Consider the following 17386-nt stretch of genomic DNA (forward strand, 5'->3'; position numbering starts at 1 on the left):
TGCTTCTGCTCTTGTAATGCTTGTAATTTGTGGATACATAGAGAATCAGAGTTTCCAGGGTTTGCAGTCTTGGACCCTCCAGCAGTTGTGAAATGGCCAACAATGGCAAAACCAGGACTTATTACAAGATGAAAAAGTACATAATGCTATTTTACATTGAGGATTGCAAAATGAGCCATTACAGACAATGGGATAGATCATGTGACATATTTCTCTTCCACCTTCCTCCAAGATGTGGTTTTGTGTTGGACAGCTGCTGAGCTGACCTTGCAGCCTCACTTGTCAGAACATGGGTTTGATATGAAATCAAACCAAGTTCAGGAAGACTCCCAGCAGATGTCCCCACACTACCCTAGACCCCACTTTTCCTTTTAACCTCACATGGCAAAAGAAAATGGTTGGAATTTCCCTTTACAGTCCACAGGTGGCAGATGGTGAAGGGACAGTCCAGTTCGATGGTGACAGCTATGCCATGGTGAGCCGCCCGATTCGCTGGAACCCCAATATTTCCACAGTCATGTTCAAATTCAGGACCTTCTCATCAAATGCCCTGCTGATGTATCTTGCTACTGATGACTTGGTAAGAACAACCAGCTAACCTCCACACTCCTTACAGGTTTCATGCCATCTTTGCAGTGGCTGAATTTATCAGATTATGAAAACTAGTAGTAATTTAGCATAGCACTGTCCTGCTATGATGTTGCCTAGTATGACGCTTCACTGCTCTCCGAGTGAAGACAAAGTTACAATGTGGAAGTTGACTAGCTAGTGTTTACTGACTGGGGAACACTGTGTTAGACTGAGAAGAATTCCAGTTTTCCTGAAATTATTAATAAATTTTCATTTATCCCAAATGTTCACAACATTTTTCAATTGTGGCTGTATAGTAATAGTTAAAAGTATCATAGTGTATGGGCAGGGAGAATATAGGAAGAGATGAGTCTTATATAGAAGTCCGACAGATAAAAAGTTTGTGTTTAATGGGAGAGGCGTCAAAGGAGGACTTAATAGTACAACAAATAGGATGTAATGGTGATCTTATTTTTGCAAGATCCATGAATGGTGCCTTTTACAGCTAAAATAGAGAACAGAAATGTTAGTTATAAAGTTGTTCAAGGTTTTTATTCACACACGGTATCAAATGTGTGCGGATAACTGGGAGAAATCATTAATAAAGACATCTGTCCCGATCTGAATAACTCCTCTTCTGAATCTCTGATCCAGATTGATTTGCATGACTGACTGGGGACAGAGTCCTTTCCTTAGCCTTTTCATGTGGGCCAGAAATTATGTCCAGCAGTTCTTACTGATGTCTTGAAGAGTTACTGAGCACTCACTATTTTACAAAAACTGTGTTTGTGTAAATCAGTCTTAGTTCAGATTCCTGTATTTTGGAAAGAATTATCAGAAAAGCTGGAATTATCAAGGAGAGAAGGGTGCTCCTCCTGACTGACTACAGCAAAAGCTATCATTTTATTATGATAATGGAGTATTTATGTAGCTTTTCTAATTCACTTTTATAATTGAATACCTAAAGTATAATTAATGTAATTATTTTGATTATTTTGTATAAGTATTATTAATTATGTAGTTATCTACAAAAAAAATTTATTTGCTTTTACATCTGAAAATCACTGGGAGCTGGAAGGCAGTTGGACCCTGATACATTTTGTCTCTTAAGATACTGTCCCACTGTATAAAAACTTTGAGGATGCTCTTTCTAGTGATGCAAGGATAGACCTGCCTAATACTGAGTTAGTCAAATTTTACTCTGAGAAAAGGTGGAACTGGCCATGAGTAAATGGTAATTAAAATTTCTCTGGTACATTCATGTCCTGGGTCATACTTCCACCATTAACTACATAATGCCTTTCATGCTGTCCAGTTCCCTGGCTATTTGTTGTGCTCTTTGTATCCTGCCAGCTCTTTTTCTGTAGATACTGCAGCACATACCATTGCTCCAGTCAGCCATCTCCAGTTGCTGTTTAGATATTGGTGTCAGTGGTTGATGAAAATAAGAGAGTTCACAGCTCTCTGTTGCTCCATCAGTACATATGGAAAACCTGGTAAAACATGCCTGTTTTGCTATCTTTGCTATTCTTGTTTTCTACCTTGCAAGTTTAAATCTTGCTGAGGTATGTAGTAAATACATTAATTATAGTACAGATGTGTACTCAAAGCTGAGTATTAGTCTCAGGTTATTATAATGTTTATTTCTGTCTTCAGTCTTAGAAAATAAAAGTACAGACATCCCATCAAAACTCCAGCAAAGCTGTTAGCAAAATTTCAACTAAATTAGCAATCCAAAAGAGAATAAAAGGGGAAAAAAAGAACTTGTTGGCATGAGACTTTTTGTACATTGCAGTCCTGGGCAGTAAGTGCCTAAGTAGTTGGTGTTTTAAAAGCTTGAAAAAAGTTTTTATTGTCACCCAGGATTAGAAAGTGTTTACTTAATGTAATATGCCTCTTACCAAAATGAACAAGAATCCTAATTGTATATCTAATCCTTTTCATTACCAGAAGGATTTCATGAGTGTAGAACTCAGTGGTGGGCGTATAAAAGTCAGCTATGATCTGGGTTCAGGTACAGCTTCGGTTACCAGCAACCAAAATCATAATGATGGCAAATGGAAATCTTTCACTCTGTCAAGAATTCAAAAACAAGGTAAGTTCCCATGGTGTTAACACCGTGACTTTCTCAATTACCTGTGCAGTACAGCTAGACATCTAATCATAGGGAAGATGTGGGAATTATAATGTTCTAATGATTTAGCAACTTCTTTGTTCAGCTACAGTTGAGTTGCATGTGAGTGATTGCACTGTCAAATGGGCCTAATGAACAGATAGCCCATTTTTCAGGCATAATTCTGTTACACAGTTACGTAAGTTACATTCTCAAATTCTCCTGAGTGGAGAAAAAAGAATCCTTTTCAATCAGTTCCCTGATGCTGTTCCAAATCATGAAACACACCTGTGTGACTTTTGTTAGGACATAGCTTTTGTGTGGTACAGTCCTCTCATGCTCAGCATATACCGGAACACTTAAAAAAACAAATTACTTTAGTACTGATAGTACAATATCTCAGCAAGCAAACAAAACAACTATTTTATCTTCCCTAATCATATGCAGTGTGCTATGATCTGAATCTGCATCAAAACAACAGGGAACATCACCAGATGTGCTAATAATTCTTTAACCTGTTGCTGGCACAAAATGTGAAGTAGTGGCATTTGATAATATCACGAAAAATGCTGGCTATCGTGCTGGCATACCCCTTGTTTATTTGTAATCTAGTTATAGGACTGGTAGAATCTTACCTGAGCAAAATTAATTTTGTTTATTACAACTGTGACGTACTCTGTGTCTTTGTAGCCTGAAGTCTTACTGCATTCTGAATCTTCAGGGTCACTGTGAACACACTCCTCCTCCTGTGCCCCCTGCAGTGCCATCTCTCTACGTGGCCTGCATACCTCAAACACAGTCCCACTCCCTCGTCATTTGGCTGAAGTAGACTTGAGAGCTGGGACAGTGGCTGAAATAATTCAGAGTTCTCACTGGCAGATCTGCTGCACCTTTAGAGGAGGAATGCTTTATTGCTAGCCTGTTGCCTTAGTTCATACTTAATTCAGGAGGTATTAAGGTAATATACAATGTCACATAATTGTAATTTATTAATAGCTTTCAAATTTCATGTATTTACAAAGAAGATACAGCTATAGAAATGAAAGGAAAATTAATCTGTTTTCAGTAAGATACAGCAAGGAAGTCTATCCCACATTCAGTTCTCAAGGAAGGAAGGAAGGAAGGAATCCATTCTTTTCATCCCTATGGTAGAACAGCCCTGTCTTCCTCTGGGTACGCTAAGCATTTTGACTGAGTCTTATCTCCTTTACTGAACTTTATGTTCTGTATTAATTGCTAAGCATTTTTGACTGAGTCTTATCTCTTTTACTGAACTTTATGTTCTGTATTAATCCGTACATTAAAATATACATGGAACAAGCACTTAAATAGGATGGTTGTATGTAGCATATTGCTGGCTCCAGACTGAAATTAGACACGACAGCAACTGACTGATTTGGGTTTGAAAATGGTTTAGAGTGACTCATCCCCAGTCTCTGAGGCACATAATGACAATGCTTAACAAACTCTCACGCTAAAAAATCCTGTTCAAGTGACAGTCTTTGGAGTGAGTTCACAAATTAAACATAAAATGACCTCTCCTGTCTTGACTTTTTCCTGAAGTGTTAGCTCCGAATTACAGTGACACAAAGGACACACCAAATTGAAACAGGTTTAGAGACTATATAAAAATAAAGCATACAGAATTGCTATAGCTTTTCAGGTTGTTATGGAAAAAGGGGAAAGTGCAGATGTCTTTCCCTGCCCATAGTAAGTGTGGAAATCCAGTGTCTTGATTGCAAAATACAGCCCTCCTTGCCTCTCCCCTCACCTGCTAACCCTCAAAATATTTCTCCATTGGTTTCTTACATTAGAACAGCATTGCTCATGTCTGATATTTTGAAACCAATCTCAAATATCTTTCAGCCAACGTGTCAATTGTAGACATAGACACCAATGAAGAAGAGACCATAGCAGCAACTTCTTCAGGCAGCCACTTTGGACTCAACTTAAAAGCACATGAGAAAATATATTTTGGGGGATTGCCCACCCTGAGAAATCTAAGGTAATGTGGCTCAAACCAATTTCTTTACCTTTGGTAAGGGGATGTAAATGCAATGTAATCTTATTTTCTGTATTTTTTCTCTAGTTCACTTGCAGTAAGTGAATGGTGAATTCCCCATGTACCTTATATTGCCATGGCAGAGCAATATTTTATATGCATATGTTATGTATTTCAGTGTATTTCACACAGCTCACCTTACACAAATACAATGGAAATAATGCTTTGTGATACTGTGCAGGAACCACCATGTACCTGACTTTTTAAATATTTTTTCATCTGATGAATGGAATTTGTGACTGCAGATTTATAGAAGTGGCTCCATACCTCCACAAAATTAGGTGCTTACCTTGTGTATGAGTAGAAAAATTGAACTACAAACTACTCTACTGTTAAATTGGTATCCATGTTTTTGCATGATCAATGTCAGTTTGCTTTAAATACGTATTAAAATATTTTGTTTAGATATCATTTAAGATTATTTGTAGGCATAAGTTCCTGAACTCCTTAGAGAAAAGTCTCCTGTATTCAGGACTTCAAGTATATGATACAATACTCTTGATACATTTAGTATAAGTAGAATGAAATACGGTAACCTTTTCCCTTCAGAAGTCTGATCTCAAATTTCTTACATAAATAAAATTCCCAGTATTTATTTTTTAAATATTGCATAGTATTATTCATAGACTTTATTTTCATCTTAAATAAACGAAAGAAATGGAATAACATACTTGCATTTAGTGACTTTATTACATTAAAGAAATGGAATAACATATACTTGCATTTAGTGACTTTATTACATGGCTTTAAATAGACCAAAAAAGTTACTTAAAGTTTAAATGAATATTCAGCAGTTTTGCAGTGACAAGAACAAGAGAATTCTGTGCTACAATGAACAGATGAGCAATACAGAAACAAGCCCATTAATCTATGTCAGCTTTAACGACATGGCATAATGACAGCCTTGAAGAGGTCTTGTGCACAAGGAACTGTTGTGATTAGTCCACAGACTGTTCTGCAACTAAAAGAATGGACATATTTGTTAATTTATTAGGATAATAACTGACCTCTGATGTCAAGTCACCCAGCAGTAAAAAGACCTAAGATCTATTTTACTCATGAAGTATAACACTGTATTATGTAATTGTGAAATCACACCAGTGTATAACAAAATGTCGAGAGCAATTATCTTCCACTTCCTTTGTGGTTGCTTAGAAAATCAGTGTACCACAGCTACTTGGACCTGTGGTAAGCATTTTGCCTGCAGCTATGATTCATCAGTGTCTGAGGCAAGATGAATGTTATGGTAAATTAGAATCAAAAGTAGTGAAAGGAGGATTAGGGCAAAGCTGAGCTACTGCAAACAATGGCCACTGAGGTATCCATGACTTTGTAATTATCAGGTCATGTCAGTTCTGCCAAATTCTTTTACATGGTTTGCTTTTACTCACAACCAAGTATAGTAATAAATTATAAAAGCCCTCTGATATATTACACTTTAAGGTAGCTGTTTGCAGAGTAAACCCGTTAATTGTTATAGCCTGATAGTGTACATAGAATCTCACCTTTTATTAGAAGTTGTTTGTAAATAATGTATATCTGCTTGACTGTGAAAGGTTTGAACATTGCTAGTAAGTATCATGAAATAACAATACATTAAGTACAATTTGCTACAATTAATGCAATTTTGTTGTTTTCTTTTTTTTTTTGTCTGTCTTTCTCACCCCAGTATGAAAGCAAGGTAAAAATAATCAGATTACTTGCATGACTTGCATGGTGTAGTAGGTGCAGCTCAGAAGCTCAGGTGGTGCGGCAGCGCGTGGGCAGTGTTTTCACCAGCTGTTGCACTAAGGCTGTTAGTTCAGAGAGTTGCTCCTGCCACAGCTAGCAAAGCTGCTCTCGAGTGCTTAGCACTGTCCTATTACACGCTGTGCACACACCTTCACAAGCAGCTTTTAGTTTCTTCGTGCAGCTGCTTCAGCTGTGTTTGTTTGCATCACTGGAATGCCTTGGAAGCAAAGCTGCAGCTGTACTGCTGACTTTGGCTCCGACCTCCAGGCTGGGAGAGCGATGTAGTCCCGTGTGAGTGCTGTGCTTGGAGGCAGTGAAGCAGCTGCTGAGGAGGGTATGAAAGCAAAGTGCAGATTTTTGTGATATTTGCCGCTTCTCAGTTTAAGAACAGGAGGATGAGGGGGAGGGAGGGGAGGTCACCTAATTCTGACTGTGTTTCCAGTATGCAGCTATTTGTATCCAGTACTTTGCTTTGATATACTCAGATAGGAATTGAACTACAGTGTTTTGCAGCTTAATCCCTGGCTTGAATTGGAAAAATGCAATTTCACCCCCATTCCCCTGCCCTGATCCTCAGAAAGATTATTTCCTCCCAAGCTCCAGAAATTGACACTTGTTTTCTGTTGAAACTGATCTTAGCTTGGCCAAAAAGCCCAAACAAACAAACAAACCCCAAAACAAAATCAAAACAAAGCAAAACTACAAAACAAAACAACAAAAAAAAAGGGCCAAGAATTAATGCAAGACCTGAGTGAACTTTGGCCTTGTTTGGTATGTTTTGGAAGGGAACAAGGGAAAAAAGGAAGTCTTAAGAAAACATGAAGCAAGTGTTGCTGTTTGCAAAGGGGTTTAACCAGATGACCCACTATGGCCCCTTCCAACCTTAGTCTGTGATTCTGTGACATGGGTTGGGAATTATAAGATAACAGCAACTGCTTGTAACAGGACAGGATGAGGACACAAAGACAGGAGACTATATGCACTGCTGACTGTGATAGAGCAAAACTATTCTGCTGCTGGGAAGATAAGTTCAAGGAACTGGGGAAGAGCTAGGGGGAAAAAAAGAAAAATGAAAGGTGCCCATAGCTACTTGACTCTAAATAAAGCAGCATATGGATCGTTTTAGTAAACCAGCTGCTTACTTGAACTTATGTAGAGGATACTAATTTGCCAGAGAATCCATCATGCTTGCTAGGATGGCTATAAAGCAAAGAATGGCTTTTAGTACCAAAACATGCAGCTGATTAGTACCTGTGCAAAATAGTTTGTTTTGTAATTAACATTTTTTTAAATTTTTTCTTTCCTTCCAGGTAGCTGAAGTGTTTGTTGCTTCCCCCCATATTCCTTCCCCCAGTTTTAACTCCTTATCTGTTTTTCAAATAATTTTTCTTTCTTTGAGCTATTCATATTATTCAGATATTCTAGTAAACACTCATGGGTGATATTGTCAGTGAATTAACTCGTGGGATTTTTTTCTTTTTTGATTTAGTCTTCATGGTATGAATGACAACATTTTTTTCTGAAGTGACTTTATAAGGCTTTTCTTCTGGCAAGCCTGGTTCAGATGCTGCCAGCTGTTATGGTCTCACTCTGGTGTTCCCAGGCCTGGGAAATCATACATTTGCATTCAAGTGTGATAGCTTTGGTGTTACTTTCAAGGGGTTTCTAATATCTTCTGTCAGCCAACTGATGAGTCAAACTATGGAACTTTAATTCTGTTACAGTATTTTCCTCTCTTGGATGGACAGTTACGTTCTGTATCAAACCCAAGTGTTTGCTTTTCTTTAACTGCCTGAGAAAGTCAAATGTATTGCTGTGCCATAAGAAAGTATGCAGCTATTTTGATAAGAAAGATACTGGGAATATAAAATACCTAGAAAACAAATGTCACTCCACCTGACTGCATTCCTAAAGCATATTGGCAAAAACTTTATTCAAAATATTTGTATGCTGCTAGTCTGCATCTTTCATTAGGACCTACCATGCAAAAAGAGGAATGAAATATATCTTCCAGTTAAGGTCTGTCCTTACTGTTATGACTCCCTAGCTTGCATCTTTCTGCTTTGCCTAAGGAACAACTTCCTTATTTCATAGTTCACTGCATTTTAACCCCCAAGGTGACAGCATTCCTTTACCAAAGGAAAAAAAAGTACAACAACCAATGAAAAACCTAAAGAAAGAAAAAGAGGACTGTTATGAATTGGAAATGAGATGAATGTCCTGTTACACCTTTGAGTGATGCAAGGCAGGGTGCAATGTGTGCTGATAGATGGTAGAAGGCAACATATATTCATTTGTGTGTGTAGCTAAAAAAAAAATCAAGCTTGTGTGCATCTGAAAGTGTATGTGTGTGTGTCTGGCTGACTGGGCTCTCCTTAAACTCTATTTTTGAAAACACGTTGTACTTCTAAATGTTTTTTAGGCCTGAAGTGAACTTAGAGAAATATACAGGCTGCCTCAAAGACATTGAAATTTCAAGGACACCATACAATATATTGAGTAGTCCTGATTTTGTTGGTCTAACCAAAGGATGCACACTAGAGGTTAGTCTGATTTCCATGTATTTTGGTCTTAATGGGTATAAATGTTTTCTGGTTTCTGATTTTATGGCATAATATGTTAATTATATAAGGCATATTCAGACACACACAGGAATTTAACCTGAAAATCCAAACAGGTACATTTAACAGAAAGAAAGACAAGTCTTTCTATTCAGCAAGTAGACCAGTTCTTCATATCCTACCTTCTTGGACAGTATCCCTGGCTAGTTGTGATATCCCTAAAGGGTAGGATTTTTTGAACTGCATAGCAGTGATCTAGTTTTGTTTCAGAAGATGAAAATGAGAATTATTGACATTAATGAGGATAGAAGTAGGCAGTAACAACATTGCAAAAATTAAAAAGCGTTGATGCACATAAAATGCAAGGATTTAATTTTTTTTAAAAAATTGTTGTTACAAAGTCATTCACTGCATAAAACCTGAAGTACTTTGAAAATCACAATCTGCTTGGGAATAGCTGGAACAGCCACCTTTATGACAGCAAATGTAGAGCATTTACTGTTATGAGCTACCACTGAGCTGGAAGGCACATTTCTTACTGATAAGTAAGAATGTGCAAAATTGGTGTTGTTATTTTAGATTTAAGTACAACTCGGGTCCATTTACTTTCAATTGTTGCTGCTTGCAATTAACAGACTTTCAATGTGTATAGAATTCGTGGAATCTGATCTGAAATTCCATACAGAATGTAGTAATTTTCCATGGAAAAGTCTTTGTATTTAAAAATTACTTCCAGTGACATTTGTTTCCCAAGAAATAGCTTGTATTTCTTCCCTGGAAATCTATACTGTTTAAAATAGTTTTGCAAGCAGATGTAAGATCTGGAGTTCCATATCAGATATCACTACAGTAAATCCAAATGAGTTATGATCCTGATGCTCTCCAAACATTGTTTTCTACAAAACACTTAAAATTTCCTTGGAGTTGTTATTATCCTGATGCTCTCCAAACATTATTTTCTACAAAACACTTAAAATTTCCTTTGAACAGTGACTGCAACTTGACCAGGCCAAAATAAAGACAAGGCCCTATTTTGCTGTATTTATCCTTTGTACTTCTGGCCTTCGTTAGAGCAAAAAGCACACAACAGTAGGACTCTCAGACAGGATATTAGACTACATGGATCTGTTATAAGATCCATAATTTGAAGATTTCAAGTTTGCAATAAAGCTAAACTGCTAACAAACAGATTGTTTAAATCTTGCAAATTTGGTTACAGCAAAAATTGATACAGAGGTTCATATTTCTTTTCATTTATTGTAGGTTCTTTCTGGAATAGGAAAGAAGGACACTTCTGTTCCTTTTCTTCTGTTGCTATGAATCTTAAGTGTTCTCTGCTTTTCGTGTTATTTTGTAACACCTGAGGTTTCAGAGTATGAAATCTAATTGAATTAACCATTTTGCTGGGGAAATAAAATATTCTAATTGTACAAAACGGGATATGCAGGAAAAGTGATGTAAAAGCAAAATATAAAGACTGGCTCTGCATTCTATTATTTAAATGTGCCAATTTAAACTTTTTTCTTAATGCCTCTTTAAGTTGTGTTAATGACTACTAATGTCCAAAGAGCTGGACCACATGCAATGATGCTTCATTTGTGAGTCTTAGTAATCAAGAAAGCAGTGGTGCTTAATGAAGCAATAATGACTTATTAATGAAAAGTATTTTCTGGGCACATTTGACAAATAATAGAATCTAATTTATGTTCATATTGACTGTTGTTACCTATTGGATTGATTTAAAAGCAAAATCCAGCTGTATTAACTCAATGGAAAATATTCATATTAAAAAAAACCCCACACCCATGAGCAGTTATTTTTATTCCAAGAGGGTATACTGACATGAGACAGGAACTTTGCCTTCCTGTAAGACAGGGTTCCAGAAATACACTAATGATGCCAGATGTAAACAGGTAAATTTGTGTTTGCACAACACTTTAAGGAGTAAATTGCTGAGTGTTTATTACTACTTTCCATCTCTTCACACCAGTGATATTTACATAGTTTATTGTTTTAGTTAAGAATCCTCCTGTGTGTTCATACTTTTGCCTTTGATTCCACTAATGTCCTTTCCTGTCCTCTTCTTCCTACAGAACATTTATACAGTTAGCTTCTTCAAGCCAGGTTTTGTGGAACTGCAGCCTGTCTCCTTTGACACGGGCACAGAAATCAATCTCTCCTTCAGCACCAAAAATGAGTCTGGGATCATCTTGTTTGGCACAAGTGGCACAATTGTCCTGCCCAGGAGAAAGCGCAGGTACTCTGTGAGGAAAGCTGCCGCTCTGAGAAGAAAGCGCAGACAGACAGGACAGGTAGGAGGAACCTAGCAAGAGATAAAGAAAACCCACAATTTTACTGAACTTTCAATTTGTTTGTTTCAAGACACTATCAGATGTTTATGCTTAAATTAAGATTCAGTGTTTGGCGATAAATTATTTCTAATGTTATCCTTTATCTGATGAAGAATCTGATAGAAGGTCAGAATTGTTTTTTGCATTGAAGTAACTGTTTCTCTTACAGATTTACAGTAAGACATCCAGTGCCTGTTGCTAAGCAGCAGATTCGGGATTTTATAATATTCCTCGTTGGTTTTTTTAATGAAACCTAAATATTAGAAAATACTGTTCTTCACTCATTCTGAGGACTACTTATGCACTATTAATGCTCTGAAACTCTCTCATTCCTGTTCGTACAGACATAAATGAGGATCATTCTAATTCCTCTCAGACCAAAAGAAAAAAATATACTGGCGAAAGCAGTATAAGATAAGCCCCTTGTTTGGGGTCACTGCTGTGGGATATAAGACTCGAGTGCTCCAGCCTCTCCTTCTCTCCCATAAAACACAAACCTGCTATATAAATCCAGAGTGTCCAATTGACTAACTGGTAAAGAAATTATTCAAATCTTGATTAATTAAAATCCTGACAGACAGACATACTACAGCAGCAATAAACAGAATGCTTTGATGCATTCTTTCTTCAGGACTTCTGGGAAATGATATTTCATTATTCTCCTTTCTGCCTGTTTTGGAAGAGAGATCTCAGTGACCTGGAGGAACACACTCCAGGGACAGCACATTATAATGACTCACCTGCATGACAGTAACTTCAGGGTACGGGCTCTTTTATCATTTTCCAGCTCTTCAGGTCACAAAAGTGAACATGACCACTTATCACTATAGTAACTGCAGGTTAGATCCTGAAATCCGCTGTAATGTGATATTGGTGCTAGAGTAACTACTGGCATAATTTGCCAGTCCTCCAAATGCAGAACTCATACCGAGATCAATAGTATTCAGGGCTTGATGGGTTTAAGACAAGGTCATCTAACCTACAGTTTTTCTGATTTTTATTGTTACAAGTCTCCATCCTTCCCTGAAAATAGGTACGCAGAGAGTTAAATCTTTTGTTGAGGTTTCACAGCATGACCTCATTTTACCCATTCCTCAGTACAAAAATACAAGAGTCTGAATGTAGCAGCAGCAGCAGAACTGAAACGACAGTGTCTTCTCTATAGTGAGCAAATTAAAAACCAGTGTAAGACAATAAAATATACACACTAATGTAAAACTAAGTGAAATAATTACTTTCCCAATGTAACTTACCTTTTCATACCAACATATACGTTGCAGGCCTACTATGCAGTGTTCCTGAACAGAGGTCGACTAGAAGTGCATATCTCCACTGGGCTCCGGGATCCCTACAGAATCACCATCAGACCAGAGGCTGGAGAGTTTCACGACGGCCGAGCACACTCCGTCCGGATAGAACGAGCTAAAGGGTAACCAATACCTAGAAGTGCTACAGACCACACAGCACAGCTAATTCAACAAAGAAAATGCATTTATATCTTTGGCAATCTATGTCAATGCTTCTGCTGAGACAGAAAAATATTAGTGTAATTCCATCATTATCCAGAAATTTTTAGAAGTCTCTGATAGTGCTTAATTTTCTGCGGTGTTAGGTTTACATGCTTTCCTAGGCTATCAGCCTGTTTCTCCAGCCAGCTGCATCTCTCTTGTTCTCTCTTTTCTCTCATTATCTCTCATTGGCATCTTCAACTTTGTGATTTTTGGCAAATATATTTTATTAATAGAATATGTGGATGAGAAATAATGCTGCAGTAAAGTAAATCGCCTTTTCAGGACATAAAGAAAACAAACATTTTCAAAGGGTATTAACAGCATCAGCATAGCAGCCTGTAGCCTTTTTGAGATGTAATGTCTATGCATAGGGTTACAGTGGTGCCTAGATAAATATGGCAAAACAGTGAAGACACAGAGTCCCACAGTCATTCTTCCTGGAAAAGCCATTGCAGACCTTCTCAGACCATGTTGTTTTAAACATAATTTCACTTTAATTCCTTTGCCCCTTCTCAGGCATTGTAAAAATGTCTTACTCTTCACCATTCAAAAAGTGATTAGAATCGGCACTATTTTGCTGTGTAGGACTCAGGCAGTCAGTATTATTTGTGGCCTGGAATAGCCCTTGTTCCAAGCAGGATTTATTATGGACTCTTGAACATACAAATGTGTACATTTTGTACAGACACTCAGCACATTAGTGCACTATGCACAATGTTCTGTGTTGTTTAAAAAAAATCAGAAAGAAGACTCTTTTGAATTTACATTTTCAATAGTCAGCTGCTAACATCTCAATTATAGTTAAGGAAGAATATTGGAGTTCAATATAATTTTGCAGTTGACAAAAGTGAGGGGTTTTGTCAGAAACATATTGGTCAGCCAGTGGTGCTGTGCTTCAGGGGCTTCTACCTTCCTCTGTTCAATGTTAGCAGTATATTCCATGAGTCTGCTTTGTCTTTGACTTGTGCTATGTGTATTACCCATGGGAACGAATTATAGCACCTGTATGAACATGGTGAACAGTCTGTGATTTTCTTACTCCATCTCCCCAAGAAAAAGCTACCAGATCTCTAAAAAGTGTATGGCATGTCTCTGTGGTTGATCTGTGGCAGAGGTTGTCCCCCAGCATGAAGATAATAACTTGTACAAACAGGGAAATAGGGAGTCCAAACAAAATGTGACCCTATGCTGTTCCTAACCTGCTGAGCACTGGATGTTTCTCTCTCCCATTGCAGTACAGCAGGCTTGGTCCTTGCTGTGTCAGTGTTGCCACACCACAAACATTTCTTATGCAACTACAATCTGATATTGCCTCCCTGCAGCATAATTTTGACAAGCTTTGTCAGAGAACTACCCAGGAAGCATAGCAGTAGCTGAAAATCCTCTAGTGGTCAATATGCATTTAATGTGAGCTGCTAATTACATAATTTGGATTCTTCACTGTTATAGCTGGTGTAGGAGTAAATGGGGCCTGCAAAGGGGTGATTTCAGTACAAGCAATAACCAGAGTAAAATATTTCTTTGCTTTCAAATCTTTTGCACAGGATGTTTACTGTTCAAGTTGATGAAGACAAAGTCCAGACTCAGAGATTGCCATCAGACCAGCCTGTATCTGTGAAGAGACTCTTTGTGGGAGGTACTTCTTCTCAGTTTCAGACTGCACCCCTCAGGAACATACCACCATTTCAAGGCTGTATATGGAATCTTGTCATTAATGCCACGTAAGTCTCACTGATGCCAACAAATATCCAGTTAATGAGGTCTGGTTAACTACCCTGCCCGCCAAAAGAAAATTCATTGTCGCAAGGAATCATACTAGCAGCAAGTCCTAGAATATAATCCATTTTCTTTATATGCCCTTCCTTTTTTGTCTACAGTATACCCTCCATAGGCTGTGCAGTTAATGAACTGTTACACAGACAAGCCAACACTGTGTATCCATAAAATCAGAGAAATTCAACAGTAATACTGCAGTAAGATGTGCATCAGCAATAGGTATTTATGGTGCACTATAACACTTTATTTTAAGTAGGGTTGACCTCCAAGAGTATAGAAATTCTGAGAACCACCATGGGAATCAATTTTCTTTGTGGGAAGTGCAGTAATCTGGAAGGTACATTTAAGTAGAAAGAAAGAGAATGGTGAATAAAGTAAAACGTCTATGGAAAATTCCCATCTAAAGCTTTCTTTCACATATCTGAAGCACTTAAATTAGGACTTCGTCACCCCACACTCCATCGATGTACATCATAGAGAAGGACTTCTCTGCAATGTAATTGAAACTACCTAGGCTTGCAAAAGAGGCTACCTGTGTCTCTGCACTGACTGTAGGAAGGAAAGCCAATGTGACTATCACCTCTAATTTAAGTGTCCTGTTTCTGTACCTGTACCTATCTGTACAGGATGGGATGAATCCTGACTTTTGTGTCCTGTGAAGTAAAATTATACTTCAACATATAGCTATTCTTTATAAATGGGTGGTAAAAAGGCAGAAAAACTAATAGCAGACATCAATTTCTTTATGTGTTCTCAGCCCCATGGACTTTGCTCAACCCGTGTCCTTTGAAAATGCAGATATTGGCCGATGTCCCACTCTAGAGCCAGAGGTTAGGCCACCTGTGGATGAAGATAAACCAGCTCATGCAACAGTCCTGGTCCAACCTGAACCAGATACTAATGGAGAGAAAGTAGGGCCAAGGACGACTCCTGCTCCTTCTCCTCCAACACCATCTCTATCTTCAGCACTTGTAAGTATAGATTACTTCAGGCAGGTAAAATTTGAAAAGTGTCTTTTTCTGGGCAAAATTGAAAGGCTAGACACCAGGAATAATGAAGCACTTTGGAGTAGCATGCTGAATTGTTACTATTTTTGTGGCAAAGGGAACACCTTACAGGTCAGTAAAACTTGTGGATAATGGAAAACTGGTTGATATCATTTGCTTGGGTTATGACAACAGTAATTTAAAGAATTACATAGCATTAGAATTGTGTTTGGCTTGCATGCTTAGCCATAAACCCTTATACTTTAGGATGTAAGCCAAGCAATATATGTTTGGGGTTGGAAGGGAAATTTTCCCATAGGAAATCCATGTCATATGATATTTCTTGTGCTGTTCTCTGATGCACATGGTATCAGCCATGTCAGTGACAGGATGAAGAAAAAGATAAACCAGGAGATCTGTTTGACATGGCAATTCCTCCATTGCTATTCCATAACTTTATTTAGGAGACTTAGAAAATGAAACCCCTGTCACTGCTATATTGAGCTCAGCTGTTGTTGCCAGAAATCTTAAATATGTAGACAGTGGCAAGCAGCCTTACACAACAAAATTTAATGAAGAGACCTCTTCTGTTACAAGTGTAGCACTTTAAAGAGTCGATGCAACTTTTTACTGTCCAGAAAATATGTTTACATAAACAAATATTAAACTGAATAATATATACACTAGAAGATATTATTGAAGGAAAAATTATTTGCATTTTCTTAGACCTGCATGCAATCCACAGGTTTATGCAGGCCATCAATCAATATGAGTGAGGTTTCCAAACAGTGTGAAAAGACAGCACATTCCCAACTTAGGAGCCTATTTACAGAATCAGGATTTATACTACCATTATAAGAGAGCTTTGAGAAGTTAAGAACCAGAGTAGTTAACTTCCCTTTACATATCAAATACAAAAGAGTCAGTAATATTGAAATTTACTCACAGATTAGCTTCAGAACATCTTTTCACCATTTTGGACAGTGCTCCCACACTGGGTCAACTTTAATATTCATTCCCATTTCACACCTTCTCACCAAATTTGTTTGTGTTGTTTTTTTCTGTGTGACACAGAGATTAATATTAACAATTATTTGCATAAAAGCCACCAAAATAAAAACACAACCAAATAAAAACAGTTGTCATTTTCAGTGAGGCTGTGAGTCCATAAATTAGAGATAAAGGAAACTGAATTCTTTATTGCTGCAGTCGCTCTTGTTTAACTGACTCATTTTCAGAAATTTTATCTGGTTTTCTTCGAACATAGGTATGATTTCTACAAAAACATGGTACAAAAAATAGTCCAAACCCTCTAACTTGTTAATATTTGTGTTTGAGATTCATGGCCACTTTCATTGGCCAGGTAGATATAGCACAGCTTTGTCTAGAAGGACTTGTCAGGCACTACTGAAGTCTCCATATCACATGCAGTCATCAGTGTGCCTGGAAATGGGAGCCTTGGGTTCAAGACAGGCAAGCTCCATCTCAGTTATTACCATACTTCTAGCCCCAAAGTTATAAACATTGTCCCTTTAACGCACTAGGACAACGGGTTTGGTTCATTCCCACAAGGTGGAGTAGTTGTAACACAAGGCTCTGATGCAGCTTTCGGTTTGGAGTTGAAAGTAAGCAAATTTGCAGAACAGTAAAGCTGCCACAGAAAGATAAAGAACCAGGCAACAACAAGGTGAAAAGGATTGTCTAGTTTAATGCTCACTGTTGTGC

The 17386-nt window shown here is 37.7% G+C and overlaps 1 protein-coding gene across 1 annotated transcript in view; it reads left to right on the top strand.

Moving 5' to 3' along the window:
• LAMA2 (laminin, alpha 2) overlaps positions 1-17386 on the top strand; it is a gene marked incomplete at its 5' end in the record, with an annotated part of 106567 nt that overhangs the window by 66750 nt on the left and 22431 nt on the right. Inside the window, 10 exons of the mRNA XM_009072898.1 lie at positions 418-580; positions 2521-2665; positions 4550-4688; positions 6415-6426; positions 8899-9019; positions 11131-11294; positions 11337-11349; positions 12669-12817; positions 14444-14620; positions 15433-15646. Coding sequence (XP_009071146.1) covers positions 418-580; positions 2521-2665; positions 4550-4688; positions 6415-6426; positions 8899-9019; positions 11131-11294; positions 11337-11349; positions 12669-12817; positions 14444-14620; positions 15433-15646 — 1297 coding nt within the window. The remainder of the gene's footprint in view (positions 1-417; positions 581-2520; positions 2666-4549; positions 4689-6414; positions 6427-8898; positions 9020-11130; positions 11295-11336; positions 11350-12668; positions 12818-14443; positions 14621-15432; positions 15647-17386) is intronic.

Source organism: Acanthisitta chloris, unplaced genomic scaffold (assembly GCF_000695815.1).
Source record: "Acanthisitta chloris isolate BGI_N310 unplaced genomic scaffold, ASM69581v1 scaffold18590, whole genome shotgun sequence".
Taxonomy (NCBI): Eukaryota; Metazoa; Chordata; class Aves; order Passeriformes; family Acanthisittidae; genus Acanthisitta; species Acanthisitta chloris.